Raw genomic sequence first — 17,578 nt, forward strand, 5'->3', positions numbered from 1 at the left:
ATTTCAGTAAGATCTTTGACCAAGTCCTCCATGATATTCATGCAATCGAGGCAATAAACTATGTGCTAGACAATGCAACTGATGGGTGGATTTCTAATTGCTTGACTGAACTCAGAGGGTGCTCCCCAAAGCCTCATCTTCATCCTGGAGAGAAGTGACCAGTGGGGTGCCAGAGGCTTCTGTCCTGGACTCAGTGTTATTCAACATACTTACAAATGACTTAGATGATAGAATAGAGGGCAAGCTTATGAAATTTGGATATGACAGCAAGTTAGGAGGAGTAGCTAAGGTTAAGAGGTGATGTGGTTTGTTTAAATATTTGAAAGGATGTCATATTGAAAATGGGCCAAGCTTGTTTTCTTCTGCTCCAGAGATTAGGACAATGGATTCAATGCACAGGAAAAGAGAGTCTACCTAAACATTAGGAAAACTGTTCATCAGTAGAAGACACTCCCTTGAAGTGTGATGGAGTCTCCTTCTTTGGAGATGTTTAGACCTTGTTAGGTCTTCTGGTTGATTTGTGGTAGATTGGAGTTTCCTCAATTTCATTCCTTTTAAAATAGCAGCAACAACAAAAAAATTTGGGGGGGAGAGGAGAAGGGTCCTAACTTAGACAACCGAAACAAAAATGGGGAGTGAGTGGGAATAGCTCATGAATGAGACTTCATTTTTTAAACATACAAATTCCTTGGGTTAAGCATATTAAGATACTATTTGTTCCTTAATTCTAAGCAGACATTTGTTCCCATCCCTATGACTGTGTTTTGCCTCTGGCTTTGATTATACTTCACCATTAGAATAAAAACAATAAAGCCAATCCCAAAAGCCTTCAGGCTGTTAACCCCCCCCCCATGCAATAGACACCCATTTCCCAGTCCGAAATGTTAAAATGTGGAGCGTTTCACTCCAGGTAGTATGATTCCTCTTTAAAAGAAGGCACATTCTATGCACATGCTTTTGCTGTATATAGATATAAAAAGAGCGGAACAATAACATTTTTTTCCAACCCAGAAGTAGACTTCTTGCTTTGAGGGAGCAGCTGTGCTGTGGTTTCCAGTCATAAGAGTGGAAAATTGGCCCCAGACCTACTGAAGTTGTGTGCCCTCCAGCTATCCCAATTTGTCCCAATTAATTTTCTGTTGAGCCACCTTTTCAGCCGCTTTTCATGTGTCCCAATTTCCCTCTCCTTCCCCACTTCCCTCTTTGTCCTCGGCTTACTTTAGTTGTTGCAAACTGACTTCAAAGTGCAAAAGTAATTTGCTCTACTGAAATTATTATTAATATTAACTATTAACTCAGTAGGGTGAGAGGAAGAGAGAGAAGGAGGAGGTCTCTTGCTGTTTCCAGCAGGCTCAGGCCAAAGCAAACATCTGCAGCCTCTCCTAGCTTGTGTATTCTTCCTCATTAATAACTTTTTCCATTTTCACCACCCTGTTGTTGCTTGGCCATACAGGTTCTGGTTTTCATCTGTGAAAGGATGTGAAGTTGCCTTTGTTGTTGTTATCCACCCTCCAGTCGATCTCGACCCATGGAGACCCTGTAGATGAGACATCTCCAAGACTCCCTATGCTCCTCTGCTCTACTCAGGTCCTGCAAATTCATACCCATGACCTCCTTCATAGAGTCCATCCATCTAGTATGTGGCCTTCCTCTCTTTCTGCTTCTCTCCAAAACTTCCCTGTCCAAAACTGCATGGGGAAAAGCAAACAAAAACCTTAAAGCATCTTCCTCCCCTTCCCTTTTTGTCTGAGTATCCTCTGTGTGAAAATAAATTCAGCACAATTCAGCAGCTGGTTCCCAGCCCCCTTCCCTTCTGGCAGTACTTTCAGATAAATTACTTCATGTTAAATAACTGTCAAGCCTCCAGGGAAACCATGCAGAGAGCTAGCTATAAAGTCTCATTTCGTCCAACATTAGGTGCCTCCAAGGTGAAAGAGCCTTGAAGGCCAGACTCTTCCTCCGCTTTGGGGGCAAAGATGTAGTAGATTACGGTCATAAATGAATTTACCCAAACTAGCTGCTGGGGGTGGGGTGGGGAAGGGAACTCTGCTCTTAACAAAACCTCAAAATTGCCTAAAATGCACATCTGTCAGCAGCCTTTTTTCCAACCACAATTGAACGGGTCGATCTGATCACTGTCAGATTTTGGAAATGGTGCTTTTCTGAGTATGAGCCCCACACTCGGTTCTCTGCCAAGATATCCAGTTCTGCATTACTGCTGTTCATATATGGCTTCCTGCAGTGCTTGGACATACTGTAATTGCATGTAACTAATTGCTTGTAATCAGAACTTGCAAAAGTTATTTGGGGATCCAGCTCCCATCCTGGAGAAGGATTCCGGTAGTGATGGTTTTAACTTTAACAAGTGCTGTCATCACTCCTTTTGTGGTGTAACTAATTTCCCTTGCAAGATCAAACCCTGGTCTCCAGAGTTATAGCTCTGATTATAATATGACAAACAGCAGGAAGTACAGTCAGAAGTAAAGAGAAAAAATAGCCCCTTTACTTGTCAGTTTTATAATTATAAACAGTCATGTTAATGGGTTGCCTTTGACCGGTTCTTTGTGACCTTTACCAGGCAAATTCCATATTCATTTTGTTGTTATGTCTGATTGGTAGTCACTCCAGAGTACATTTGGACTTGCAAGCCCATCATCCCTGTGTGCAGCTCTTTGGGTCCATCAGGAAACTGAACCCCACACTCTGGGTCATCATTTTTGGTTTGGCTCCACCTTCTGAGCTGCCATATACCTGTTTCGGCCACCTTATGAAGCACCATTTTGCACCAAAAATAGGCCCCACGGAGAGTTTTTAAAAGATATTTTTGGATTACAAGTCCCAGAATCCCCATATGATCTGAATGATTTGGGGGATTGTAATCCCCCAAAAGTAACCCTTCCAACCTTCCTCTCATAGGCTCAGAAAATTAGGGAAGTCATAATGCAAAAAAAAAAATTGCTGCCTTGTTTTTAGGCAGGTAGAGTAGAGATCACATTTCTTCCTCTGATTCGTTCTGTTCCTCCAGTGGCAGCCAAAACCTTTTTTCCCTTCATTTTATGACAGCTTTGCAGTTGTAGATGGAAGCTGGAAAACACCAAGTTCAGGTAGAAATCTCTCCAAGCAGAAAGCGCTTTTCTCTTCTCCCTCACTAGAACTTGGTTTGTCGGTGAAGATAATTGGGGGAATGGGAGCTCTGCTCTGGCTGTCGGTGTGAATCCCAAGCAGAAACATAGCAAGCGTTGCAGTTTGTGACAATTCTTGAATATGTGCCTGTAAGCTCTGGTCTTTTGTTTTGATTTTTGGCTTTGAAAAGCAACATCTAAAGTGACGGAGGCAAAAACCTTAGCTGGTGTGTGCCCCATTTGCCAAGAAGAATTGGCACACAGAGTGAAAACTAAGTGTTACGAGGTAGAGAGCTTTTTGTATGTATTTATCTTTGTTTTTATTTGCTGTCGACTTTGTCTTATGGTGGTTATGAATAAGAGACCTCCATAGAATCACAGAATCATAGAGTTGGAAGAGACCGCAAGGGCCAGTCCAACCCCCTGCCATGCAGGAACTCTCAATCAAAGCATCCCCATTGACGGATGGCTATCCAGCCTCTGTTTAAAGACCTCCAAGGAAGGAGAGTCCACTACACTCCGAGGAAGGAGTGTGTTCCACTGTTGAACAGCCCTTACTGTCAGGAATGTCCTCCTAATGTTGAGCTGGAATCTCTTTTCCTGGAGCTTGCATCCATTGCTTCAGGTCCTAGTCTCTGGAGCAGCAGAAAATAAGCCTGCTCCCTCCTCAATATGACATCCCTTCAAATATTTAAACAGGGCTATCATATCACCTCTTAACCTTCTTTTCTCGAGGCTAAACATACCCAGCTCCCTAAGGCGTTCCTCATAGGGCATGGTTTCCAGACCCTTCACCATTTTGGTCGCCCTCCAGGATCCCTGGTATATATATCCCTGGTAAGATCCCTGTTTGAAAGCAAATAGCAACAACAACAAACTGTTTATGCCAGAAAGTAGTGCCCAATAACCAAGATATAACCTTGAACTGCACAATTGAATCTGACCAGCAACCTGCTGACTGGGAAAGGCCAAAGAATGAAGCAAAGCAGAATAGCTGGAGCCAAGTGCCTCCTGGATTTTAATCTAATTTGAGTTGTTTTGCTTCCAAATACTGGATAACAACCAAGGCTATTAAGAGTGCTGTGTAACTATCCCTGGGGATGCATATAATCACTGCAATATTGCCTTTAATAACAATTTTAATTAAGATATTCATTTTCAGATCACTGCTGACCCAGAAATTCTGCCTCTCTTTAAATTTCTAGAGGGGCCTTTGGCTGGTTGAGGATTAGGAGGAAATTGCTGTACATAAAATGACACTTGCCCTCCAGGACAATGTTGATGCTAAGAGATGCCCGCAGCATCTTCTCCAAGCTTTGAATTCTTCTGTGCAATCTGTTCCCTACTTTATATAGAGACTCTGCTTGGACAAGGGGGAAAAATAAATGGTGGGGGATGGAATTTAAAAACCATCCAAATGCTGCACTCAGAATTTACCCTGCAGATGGAAGTCAGTTCTGCATACATAGGCAAAAAGCATGTTCCCGTAAAGATTGAGTCTTTTGCCAACTGGAGTCCCGATTGATACAGTGAGTTGAATTTCAGCTCTTGTTTTTACTTTTTTACCTCCAGAAGTGTAATGGTAAATTGTGAAGTGCTCTGTGAAGCACTGATCATAAACATGATGCCTCCAAGAGGAGTCGCAAAATGGAGTCCAAGTGGAAGAGGATGCATATGTGTCTTATGTAAAGTTAATATATTATTGCTGGGGAAATCCTTTCTCCCCCATCATTATTTTGGATATAATGTTGTTACCTACTGCTCATTGGTAATAAGTGACAGGGATCATTACTTTGAGAGGCTAAGGGGTAGGATAGACTAATAGCAGCTCTTGTAGCAATGGATAAATAGGCCTTGTTACTTGTTTGCACATTTTCACACCCACCCCTGGCTTAGATCTCCAAGGCATCCTACTAACTTCTTAGTAAGGTCAGCTGCTTTAGGTCCCGTATTGGAAAGAGGAGGGGATATAAATAACATTAATCAATAAACAAGTTTATTTATTTGTTTGTTTGTTTATTTTTCCATCCCTCTTTTATTCCAATACTTCCTACTGACTTGGTAGCTTAGGAATTCCAGGGCTTCAGTTTCAGATCTTGAGCATGCAGATATAGAAGGGATCCACACTCGGAAAGGTTACGTGGGACTTGATTTTTGCACTTTAATTCCCAGAAGCATAGCTGGGATCCATGGCCATTAGCCAGAGGCTTCCTCACCAGAAAAAAAAATACTTGGGACAAGCAAAATTGAGAATTAGATCTCCCAAGAGGCATTCAGGGAGGTTACTGTACTACTGTCCCTACAAATGATATGCCAAAATCTTCTTCTATCATTACTTTACTTGCTTTACTAATCAGAAATTTAACACAGAGCATGAGATAAGGCTGGTCCTAACAAACCAGTATTTGTCAAGTCCAGCAGTAAACCAAGTTCAGAAATTCAGGCTTCAGAAGTTCAAACTCAGTAAACCTGTACTGTATTCAATAACTATAGGTCAACAGCAGAGATGTTCATTGTCAGAACTGTCATTCTGCGAATGTGGAAAAACCGCGAATAACTCCCGTTTATCCCCATGGAAGCCAGTTAAAGGGGACAGGGGAAGAGGAGCAGGTCCTCATGCTCCTCTTCTTCCCTTGCCCTCCCATCTCTTTAGCTGGCTCCCTGCCCCTTTCCCAGTGGGATAGCAGTCTTTTCCAGGCATCCCACCGGGAAAGATGCATGGGATCTATCCTTCTCCCCCTTTTCCCAGTGGGATAGCTGCCCGGATTCATATTAGGAGAGAGACTAGATATTAAATAAGCCAATAAACCTTTTGTTCAGTCTATTCCTCTACTTGCCGGTGTCCTTTTGGCCCTTGTGCGTGACGCAGAGCAGACATCTTTCAGGATTTCCTCTTGAGCTCTACTTGGAAGCTCCCCAGCTGGGCTTAGAGGGATTTGGGGCTTGTGTATCTCCTTGCTGAAGTGTGTTGTCTCCGTTAAGAATATAACCTGAGAGAGAGTTGCACAAGCCTGGAGGGGGGGGAGGGATAGCTCAGCCTTGATATTTGTCAGAAGCGCCTTTTAGATACTAAACTGTTCATCTGGGTAGCTCAGTGTTGTCTTCTACAGTGGTTCATTTAGTGCTCCTTTGGATTGTGTGATAAACCAGAGTTCTTTGGGCGCTTTACAATACATTCAAAAATATAAACTGGAAACCATGTAAGAATATCTAAAGATAGCACATAATACCACCCACATCAAAGTACCAGCAACGAGAATTCATGAACAGTACAATATATGTCAATAAAGTGGCAGAATAGAAGAGTGCCTAATCCTCAAAGCACCGAAAACAGTTCTTGGAATGTCTGGGACATTTTTAATAGTGTCATAGTCTGCTACTGAAGGTGGTAAAATCTATGTCAAAGACACCGTGGGGGTACCACCCCTGAAAAAGCTCTGTCTCTTTTAACTAGGTTGCATTCATACTGTAGAAATAATCCAGTTTGACACCACTAATTCCCAGGGCTCAGTGCTATGAAACTGTCGTTTTCTGAGACGTTTGGCTTTCTCTGTCAGAGAGCTGTGGTTCTATATTGCCACAATAAACTACAATTCCCCAAATTCCATAGCATTGAGCCCTGGTAGTTAAAGTGGTGCCAAACTGGATTATTTCTGCAGTGTGGATGCACCCCTACCTAGCTCATCTCATTTGGTGGAGACTGGAGACACAAGCAAAGGACTGCAGAGAATGGTCCTGGTAGGCAACCAAATGAGGAGACAATCCCTCGAAGTCTTGAGTCAGAGATTTGTTCCTGTCTCTCTGTATCAGGGGGATTGAAACTAGAACCTTCTACTTTACAGGACTGCCATGAAAATAAGAGTGGCGGGAGAACCACATTTGTCACCCTGAACTACCTGAAAGTAGGGTGGGATAGAAACATAGGCCTGTTACAGACTGTCAAAATAAAGCTGCTTCAGGTCTCTTTGGAGGTATGCTCTTTAAATGATGCATGGGTCCTAAGAGTCCAGAAGTCGCGCCAAAGTCACACTCCATTCCTAAGCACTGGAGTGCAACTTTGGTGCAGCTTCCGGATTCTTAGGGTGAATGCATCATTTAAACAGCATATCTCCAAAGAGACCCGAAGCAGCTTTATTTTGGCAGTCTGTAACAGGCCATAATTTCTGCACATGTCAGAATGGTAGGCAAAGCTTTGATCCTTATTTTCGTCATGCCAAATACACTCATTGCTGAAGACGGTCTCTTTTGCTGTCTTGTCATCCTGGTGCAAGAGGAGAGCTGCCTTCTTGGGTCATGTGTAGCGCTCCCCAGCTTGGGCCTTTTTGCATGAACAGTCTGAATGACAAAAAGCCCTTAAACAGCCCAGCCTGTGTACCAGTAAATCTGCCCCTTGTTCTCCTTGTGCACGTCTATCCGGCACGCCATCCTGCCCAGATTGTCCATTAATTAATGAAAGCTGGGGCAAAAGGTTTATTTTAGTGCCAAAGTGGGCCGATAGGGCGCTCTCTCCCAGGTTGCATTAAGGGGTTTATCCAGCCAAGCTTCCACCGGCTGTCGCTGGGTATTAGAGACGGCCTACGTAAGGTGTTTGGAGTGTTGTGTGTTTTCTTTCCTCCACCCCTCCTGGATTCTGACATTTCGCTGTGGAGAGTGGCTGGCCTTGTCCAAGTAGGAGAAAACGGACAAGCTGCTTGGCTGGCCAGAGGATTCTCATGCGAGGAACATGTTGGGCTCAGTGTGAGGACCTTGACTGATCTGAGAACAGGGCAAAGGGGAGAAGCACCATTGGCGTCATCACTTGAGCGTTATGGGCATTGGGAGTTGTTTCAACCGGACGGCAGATCCTGACTTCACCATTGTGTGGGTACAATGTAAAATGCTGTGACGAGTTAGTAGCTTTAGTTTGGTGGGGGCAGAGTTTCTTGAGAAGCAGCATTTTGCTCTTAGCTCTAGGCACCTAGTAAAATGAATGGGCTACAGACACATGAGGAAACGGGTAGAATTCAAAGATACAGTTGTGTTATTCTGTAGAATCAGAATATAGAGAGATTGTAGCACCTGTGAGACACACCGAAATAAAGAAGTTGGCAGCATGAGATTTTGTAGAGTGAAGTCTACTTCTTCATATGCATTGAGAGCATCTGAGGAAGTAGACTAAAGTCTACGAAAGCGTATGCTGCCAACTTCTTTATTTCTGGTAGTCTCAAAGGTGCTACAAGATCCCTTTACATAATGAGGAAACTGGCTTAGTTTTCATTTATTAATCTTGCACTTTAACAATACAGGATTTTTAATTACAAAGACATTATTTTATCAGATATTACATTTATAGATGGGGATCTTATAGGAAACTAAGACAGAATGGGAGACTTTGGACATAATTCGGCATAGAAAGCTCCGTTGTATGTCTGGCCATGTAACTTGACTGTGTGGCTCAGGGCTCTCTCTCTCTCTCTCTCTCTCTCTCTCTCTATATATATATATATATATATATATATATATATATATATACACCTTTGTTTTTCCTTGGAAGAAAGAAGGAGAGTGGGTCAACTTAACTAGTTATTGGTTCCCTTTTCCCTGAGTGTTCATATCTCTAGTTTTTCCATTTTAGTAGTAGGCCATATCCTTTAGAGCCCTGACCACAAATATCAGATTTTCCTCCCTTTAAAAATTGGCAGACCCATGAAATCATTGTACTGTTTCTGGCAGCCCTTTAACAGACTGTGGAAATGTTACCTGTTGGACTACATCTCCCAGAATCCAACAGCCAGCATAGACACAGTTGTTCAAAAAACTTAACTTGCCCAAGCTTGACTTAGAACTAGAATTTTGCAGCCTAGTGTCCTCTGTATATGTGTTACTACAGTTCCCAGCATCCCCTTCCCTTGCAGTCATAGTGGATGAGTGTGGCGGGAGCTGTGTCCCAGCATGCTTAGATAATGCATTATGAAAGGCAGTGCATAAAGTAGTCCATAAAGGTAATTCATAAAGGATGACTTGGTCTATGTGACTCCTTCAGTGAGCTCTGGCAAAAAAAGGCAATTACAAGCTTTGTATCTTTAAGAGACTGGATATAAACCACTCTAATAAGTAATAAACCATTCTTACACCTCTTGCCTCTCAACACATCATTATCCAAGGCAATTTATTTAGTTTTAGTAAAACAAAGCAAAATACAGACTATACAGTGTCTATGTTTTGTAATGCTGCAGCAGCAAGAAACATTTTAATGCAATTTTGAAGAGTGTAAGGCACAACAAAAGTTTAAAAAACACTTATAAACCTGCAAATATATATATTTTAAGATCTCTGTCTAAAAACGTGTCCGAATAGGCATCAAGCCAATCTCTCCCTGCAAGAACAGAGCATCCGAGCAACAGAGCTCTTGTTGAAAGGGACTCTTTAAGATGCCCAGGCAGTTGTGGGTTTTTTTGTGTGTTTGTGTACTTTATTATTACTTATTTATGTGTGTATGTGCAACAGTTTTATTTAATCTCCTATCTTTGTCTTGACGCAGCATCCAGTACTTACTGTAACTAATTAACTGAACTATAATTAAATAATCAAACCGTAATTAACTACAGTAATTGCGGTTACTTAATTTTAACACTTTTCTTATTTAAAAATGGCAATGACCCTTTGGGGTAGACTGCTCAGTTCCCCCTAAGAACTTGATGACTAACTGAGAATTTGAACCTGTGCCTCTTCAGAAAAGAAGCTATTTGTTCTCATTGCTTAGTACAGTATTTAAAAAGTACAATTGGCCCTTCTTATACACGGATTTTTTAATACACGGATTCAAGCATCCACAGTTTGAAAATGTTCAAAAGAAGTATACATTTCAAATATCAAACCTTGATTTTCCATTTTTTATAAGGGACCCCATTTTGCGATGTCATTATATTTAATGGGACTTGAGCATCCACAGATTTTGTTATCCACGGGGGATCTTGGAACGAAACCCCAGCGGATAACAAGAATCCACTGTAATTCTTTGCTGTTAATCTTTTCATTTTTAAAGTAACTTATTGCATTGCTTTGTTGCTCTCTTACTGTGGCGCAATGGTTCAATGCCTGTAGTGCAGCCACTCAATCAAAGCCATAAGGTTGCAAGTTCAATACAGAAAAGGGGCTCAAGCTTGACTCAGGCTTGCATCCTTTCAAGGAGGTTGCTAAAATGAGTACCCAGACTGGGGAAAAATCATCTCAATATGGCTTTTAAAAGTGTATTTTAAAAGTACATTTTAAAACAAACTGGAAAATGAATGGTCTCACTTGTCCTGACATTTCTGAAGTGTGGCTTCATTATGCCATCCTTGCCCAGGAGAGTTCCTTGTTTCATATAGCTGTGTGTTTCATGCTGCATTTCTTTTGTGTTTCAACCGCTTTTACAATTGTTGTACATCAGTGTTTTTAATTTCACTGTTTATTTTTTGCAAAACTTTGCATTATGCCTTGTTTAACTCTATAGTCTGTTTTAACTTTTATTGTGAGCTCTCTGAAAGAACAGAGGGATATAAATACAACGTAATTTTAAAAATGATTCAAGTTCTGCTCCTCAGTCCTGGTCTGACAGTGCTTAGCCAGAATTACTGTTACTAAAGGCTGTTCTTGCTAAAGGATAGATAGCAAGTGGATACAAAGGAATGTGGGGGGAAATTATCCTTTTTGGGCAGCTGTTTATATCATAATGCTCAGATCAGGATTTACCCTTCATGTACCACTTTTTGTGAGCAACCAAAGAAACGGTGTGGCTTTTTTCCCCTTGCAGAGTCACTGTGAGTCCACGGCAGAACTTGCCACGCATCACATTAAAGGGGACATTTCAGGGTGCGAAAGTGGTTCGGGGCCCCGACTGGGAATGGGGTAACCAAGACGGTAAGATAATTTCCCTTCTAAAATAAGTGTCTTACTGTAGTGTGCTTGGAGAGAGTTTGAGTTTGTTCAAAGGAAAGGGAAGAGTTGATCCCTTGTGGCTTGAAAAGTGAATGGATGCCTTGGAAAAACATTTATTTGTTATAGATGTCATGCATCTGTGACCCTTACTGAAACCTCAGAGCCAAACCATGCAGTCCAAGGGATGAATTCTCACCAATGGTTAAAAAGAAACCTTTCCTTTTAAAAAAAGGAACATGTTCAGAGAAAATGTGGATTTCATTCTTTGGAATCATAGAGTTGGCACAGACTGGAAGGGCTGTGTATCCTATCCCCTGCCATGCAGGAATACACAGCTAACGTTGTCCTGCACAATGGCCACCAAATCTGCTTAAAGGCCTCCAAAGAAGATGACTCTACCACCTTCTAAGGCAGTCAGTTCCATTGCTAAACAGCTCTTAACATCATGTTTCTCCTAATGTTTAGGTAGAGTCTCTTTTCTTGTAATTTGAATCCATTCATTCATCTCTCCATCTTGAAGTAGCAAGAAATGAGCTTGTTCCCTCTTCTATGTAACGTCCGTTGACATGTTTAAAGATAGGTACCATATCACCTCTCAGTCATCTCTTCTGGAAACAGGCCCTATACAGACAGGCCAAAATAAAGCTGCTTCAAGCCACTTTGGAGGTATGGTGTTTCAATGATGCATGTGTCCTAAGAGTCTGGAAGCTGCACCAAAGCTGCACTTCAGTCCCTAGGACTGGAGCATGGTTTTGGTGTGGCTTCTGGACTCTTAGGATGCATGTATCATTTAAACAGCATTATCTCCAAAGTAACTGGAAGCAGCTTTATTTTGGTCTGTCTGTATCAGGCCTAAACATACCTACTTGTTCCTCATAAGACTTGGTTTCTGGAACTTTTATGATCTTGGTCACTCTCCTCTGGACACATTCTAGTTTGTCAATATCCCTCTAGAATGGTGGTGCTTAGAACTAGACACAGTTGTCCACGTCAGGTCTGACCAAAGCAGAATCGAGGGGCACTGATACTTCCCTTGATCTGAACACTGTACTCTTGTTGGCACAACCTAGAACTACATTGGCTTTTTTGGCTCCTGCATCACATTGTTGGCTCACGTTTAGCTTCTAGTCCATTAAGACCCTAGTTCATTTTCACATTAACTGCTGCCAAGCTGGGTGTTTTTGCCTTCAAGTCATTTCTGAATTCTGGTGACCCTCAAGTTAACCTCTAAAGGGGTTTTCTTGGAAAGATTTGTTCAGAGCGGGTTTGCCATTGCCTTCCTTTGAGGATGAGAGCGTGTGACTTGCACTAGGTCACCCAGTAGGTTTCCATGGCCAAGCAGGGATTTGAACCCTGGTCCTCTGGAGCATGTCCATAGAAGAGTGACCAAAATGGTGAAGGATCTGGAAACAATGCCCTATGAAGAGAGGGAACTGTGTATATTTAGCCTCGAAAAGAAAAGGTTAAGAGGTGATATGATAGCCCTGTTTAATTATTTGAAGGAGAGTCATGTTGAGGATGGAGCAAAATACATAAAATTGTTAATATCTTCATTCTTCTTACTATCTTCTTTTCATCATATACTATCCATAATTCCACAAAGGTATAATACTGTGTAATGGTATGTTATACATTTATTGCAGTGAATATGTTGGTTTGTTATAATTGTATGCGGTGTGTTTTTGTTATAAGTGTTCAATAAATATAACTATTTAAAAAACAAAAAGCCTTGCCCAGAAAACTGATGGCTTGTCTAAGGGTCGCCATAAGTTAGAAACAACTTGAAGGTGCACAATGACAGTAGCAGCAGCAGCAGCCAGTTAGGAGAAAAACAGGATGTGGCTCAAATAAACCAAATAGATAAGGTTGCCTTGTAAAACTTGAGATGCCTTTCCCCCTGACTTGTTAAGGACATTGGGTCTTAAAGGGCACAGTTGCGTGTGACACTATCCTTACTGCCTTCCCCCAAATTGGAAGGCAGGAGATGTGACAGACTGGATGCAGTCACTGTGTCAGACAGGTTCCACTCTTGACCTTTTAAGCTCAGCATGCCTCTTGGAGGATGTGGCTCTTACCTTTCTTATTCCCTCTGCTTCTACCATCACTTTGGTTACCTTCCTCCTCCTACTGGGAACTTCCTTCTAATCATCAGGGTTTTATAGCAGCTGAAAGCCACAAAGGTCAGGATCTGCAGATGGCATGCGTAAGCCGTCTTAAACCCTTGAAGTGAAAACCTAGGTCAGTTTTATGCATTCGTTGTCCTTCTTGGGTAGCTTAAAAATACCTTTTGGTGGTTCATAGCCCCTAATAATCTCTCAGCAAAAAGGCAGTTCTAATCAGCTTGTTTTCTCTGATTGCCAATTAAAAATTAAATCAATCAAAATCAGAATCTTGAGCCCTTTTTTCTTCCAAGGAGGTGAGGTGAGGCCAGGGCTGGATTATCAGTGGTACAATTGTAGCAAATGCTCCAGGGCCTTAGAAGCCCTATGCAGCCACTGGAACCACAAGCTCACAGGTGGGTGGACATGTGCATAGACACACATGCACCTCTGGTACTGTGATGCTGTCAAAGGAAAAATGCATCCCCTGTCTCATTTTCTCCAAGAGGTTATTCTTTTTACCACTCACTCTATGCTAATATTGCAGTGCAGTAGGAGCAAAGAGATGGGGATGCATTAGCAGCAATAGCAGATTTCTTTATATACCACTTCGTACCACCTGAGCGGTCTCCAAGCTATTTACAATTGTAAGCTAATTGGCCCCAGCAAGCTGGGTACTCATTTTAGCAACCTTGGAAGGATGTTAGTCTGAATCAACCCTGATCCCCTGGCTGGTATTGAACTCGCAACCTTGTGGTTTGTGAGTGAGTGGCTGCAGTACATGTATGTACCCAGGGGTCCTGTGCATTGGCATCACTGCTTCTGGGACTGGTTTTGGTCATCCCTCCTGGGACTCAGGCATCAGGGACTCTTGGAGATACTCCCTCTCTCCTCCAAGCCAAGGTTTTGTGGGTCTTGGGGCCTGGGCCTGAATCTTCAGGATGTGGTCCATCTTCCCTGAGGCTTAGGGCAAGGAATAAATCTCAGGGTGAACACAACCCTGAAAATAATGGTGGACCCCCATTGTTACAGACTGCTTTCGTGTGGCTACTGTATTCTCTCCTGAGACCTTGTCTCCTCCCTTTCCCCTTTGTTCTTGTTTGGGATACTTGTGTTTTTGTGCTTTTTAAAATTTGAATGATATGCGCTGACCAACTGTAGTTGATGTTTTATGTGCCATGTTTAATGATAGCATCAGGCACTCTTTCTAGGTTTTGGTAATCTCAGGCTTGGCAACCTTGCTTTGGGTCTGAAAGGGGGACTCACATGTGTGCACAAAAGGGGGTGGGGGCTGTTTTTGGAACTGCTTCATGATCCCAACCAATTTGTTCCAGCTTTGGGTAGAGAACCAGAAAAGGTTGAAATCCCTGCTGCCTGAAGTGTTCGGCAGCAGATGCAGCACTAAGGACCATCACCAGTGGTCATACTGAAGCAGGGGAACCCCATACAGACTGCCACATATAGGAAGGTGCCATCATGCTCATGTCTTGGACTTCCTGTTGGCATCTGGCTGGTTCCTGTGGGAACAGAATGCTGTCCTGGCCATGTGTCTGTTAACTTATGGCTCTTAGGTTTTTGTGAGCTGGCATGCATAAAATTTCACTGCTATTTATTGGACAAATCACCTTCTAACCTATCCCCCAATTCCATTTTAATCTTCAACACATGTAAAAGCCTATTGCATCCTTCTGTTGCCCATCATTCCTTCACCATGAACAGATTCCTCATTGGTTGCAAGATATGTTTCTGCTTGAAAATCCTCTACTCAGCCTTGTCTTGATCCTATTCACTTTCTTCATGCACTAATAATTTCTAACAGGAGATGAATCCCCCAGGAAAATGGCTCTGATTTTGTTGAGTCCCAGTTCTGGGAAAAGAGCGGGCTGCAAATAATAATAATAATAATAAATTGTACAGTGGACCCTTGTTATACACTGGGGTTTGGTTCCAAGATCCCCCCTGTATAACAAAATCCGTGTATGCTCAAGTCCCATTAAATACTGTATAATGACATAGCAAAATGGTGTCCCTTATAAAAAATGGAAAACCAAGGTAAATTTAAACTTTTTTGGAACATTTTCAAACCATGTATGCTTGAATCCGTTATAAAAAATCTGTGTATAAGAAGGGCCGACTGTATGTCAGTCAGTGGACAGGTTTCTTTTAAAAATCTGCATATATATATATATACACACACACACACACACACACACACACATTTAATTAAAATATGCTGCTAGAATGTGGCGACACAAGGAGACAAAGAGGAGTTTCATGTTCCCAAGATTCAATGCCAGCCGTATGCTGTTGAATCTGGTGGCTTATATCAGTTATTCTCATTAACCTTTGGTCAATGTCAGCTAGTGGCTTCCAAATTGATATAGTGCCAGATCTACTCTGGAGCTATCCAAGGGTCTAAGCCCTATTTGTAAAATAGATTTCAGTATGCTGAATAGCTCCTTTAATGCTTGGACTAAAACCCAGAGCAGACACTTTTGTCTCTGTAATGCTATCTTTGTAACCTTTTTCTTGCATGGGTGGCTTGATTGGCCATCATCTATTCTTTTCTGGCAAGAAAGAGCTTTTTTTTATTTAGACATTAAAAATTATTGTGGCAGAAAGAGACATACAATGGGGTATATCATGTTTTTATCTTTTTACTATACTTTACAGTGTTTTTAATTTTATTTTTGTGCTTTTAATTGGAAGTGTTTGTTTAATGCTTTCCAATTTTTTGTTTCAACTAGATTTTTAGTGTACTTTGTTCTTAACTGGTTACTTCTGAGCTGTCATCCATTTCAAATAGTCTGAATAGCATTGGCAACAGGCTCCCTGGGCTAAAGATGCTGCTGCTCTATGCTAGGTTGTTGAATGGACAGACATTGTTGATCCGGGATTTGATCCTGGATGCGCATGCTAGCCTGGCTGGTATCAAGGAGACCTGTCTGGATGAAGCTGGTGGGGGGGGTTCTCTCCCAGCTTTGTCCATGTAGGTTCTCTGTATAGCAGCAGGCGAGGCCTGGGAGGAGGTGAGATTGAGTGGCAGTGGTCTATTAGGAGTCTATCTCTCTTGCCAGGTGCGCAGTCCTACAGTCTGCTGGGTATGAGTGTGTGTTTTTGAAAGGTGGATGTCTGGTACAGAATGGGAATTCCGTTGTTGTGCTGCCCACCCCACTTCTCGACAGTCTCCCTTACTGAGCTGGCTGAGTTGGTCTCAGCAGTGATGTTGGAGTCTCCTGAGCTTATTGTACTGGGGGACTTCAACATCCATATGGGGACTGCTCTGTTGGGTGCACCTCAAGACTTCATGTCTGCCATGATAACCATGTGGGTGTCCCAATGAATATATGGGGCCACCAGTGCTGCAGGACACACTCTGGACCTGGCTTTCTGTTCAGGACAGGATGATAGTCTTCTGGGTGTGGAGGAATTCTCTGTAGTTCCATTGTCATGGACTGATCACAGCCTGGTAAGATTTAGACTCACTGGGTTTCAGAGCCTCTGCAAGGGTGGGGAGCTAATCGTCCCAGAAGGCAGTGGACACAAGTGCCCCTAAATGTCCTCTTCCATGAAGTGGAGCCAGACTAATCCCCTGGTTCACCAGAGAGCTGATGATGATGAAACAAGTGGGATGGAGACTAGAGTAACAATTGAGGAAGACTCAGAGTGAGTCCAACTGATCACAGGCCAGAGCCCATTGGAGTCTATGCCATGGTGATTGTTCTAGCAAAGAAATTATACTCCTCTGTCAGTACTGAGTATGCACAGTGTTGTCCAGAAGAGCTGTCTTGAATGGTCAGGGGACTTTTACACTCTGGCCCACATGAAGGAAATAAAGAACACTCAACAGTTCACTGTGAAGAATTTGCAGGACAGTTTGCTGACAAAATCATTTGGATCTGCTCTGGCTTGGATACTGTGGTCAAAACAGATCCAGTGGATGTAATATTGGCTCCTGTTTGTCCTGTATTATTGGATAAGTTTCACTTGGTGCAACCTGAGAATGTGGACAGGATCCTTGGAGAAGTGAGGGCCACCACATGCAAACTGGACCCTTGCCCTTCCTGGCTCCTGAAAACAGCTAGAAGGGGACTGGCCAAGTGGGTAAGGGGAGTGGTGAATGCCTCACTGCATCAAGGTAGATTTCCATCCTGCCTAAAGGAGGCTGCAGTGAAAAAGTCCTCCCTGGATCCCACCATCCTGGATAACTGCCATCCAGTCTCTAATATTCCATTCTGGGGCAGGTGTTGACCTCCGAGTTCCAGGGGTTTCTGGATGAGACGGCTTTCTCTCGGTCCCACTACCATCCCAGTCTTGCTTGGTGAGGACTGAAGCTGGGAACTGTAGTTTTCAGGTTTGGGCAAAATGGGGAAAACAATTTCTTGGTTTAATCATGGCTGGCTGGTAGAGGCTGTGGGTGAGCGGGAAAGGTTTCTTGATTTACCAGGTACCAAAGTA

General features: G+C 42.6%; 1 protein-coding gene across 2 annotated transcripts in view; it reads left to right on the plus strand.

The window, feature by feature from the left end:
- The window catches only part of MIB2 (MIB E3 ubiquitin protein ligase 2), a 60,963-nt gene that overhangs the window by 22,884 nt on the left and 20,501 nt on the right, over positions 1 to 17,578 (plus strand). For both annotated transcript variants that reach the window (XM_042479586.1, XM_042479584.1), the window contains one exon: positions 10,897 to 11,003. In XM_042479586.1, the coding sequence (XP_042335520.1) occupies positions 10,897 to 11,003 (107 nt within the window). The remainder of the gene's footprint in view (positions 1 to 10,896; positions 11,004 to 17,578) is intronic.

The sequence above is a fragment of the Sceloporus undulatus genome, chromosome 7 (assembly GCF_019175285.1).
Source record: "Sceloporus undulatus isolate JIND9_A2432 ecotype Alabama chromosome 7, SceUnd_v1.1, whole genome shotgun sequence".
Taxonomy (NCBI): Eukaryota; Metazoa; Chordata; class Lepidosauria; order Squamata; family Phrynosomatidae; genus Sceloporus; species Sceloporus undulatus.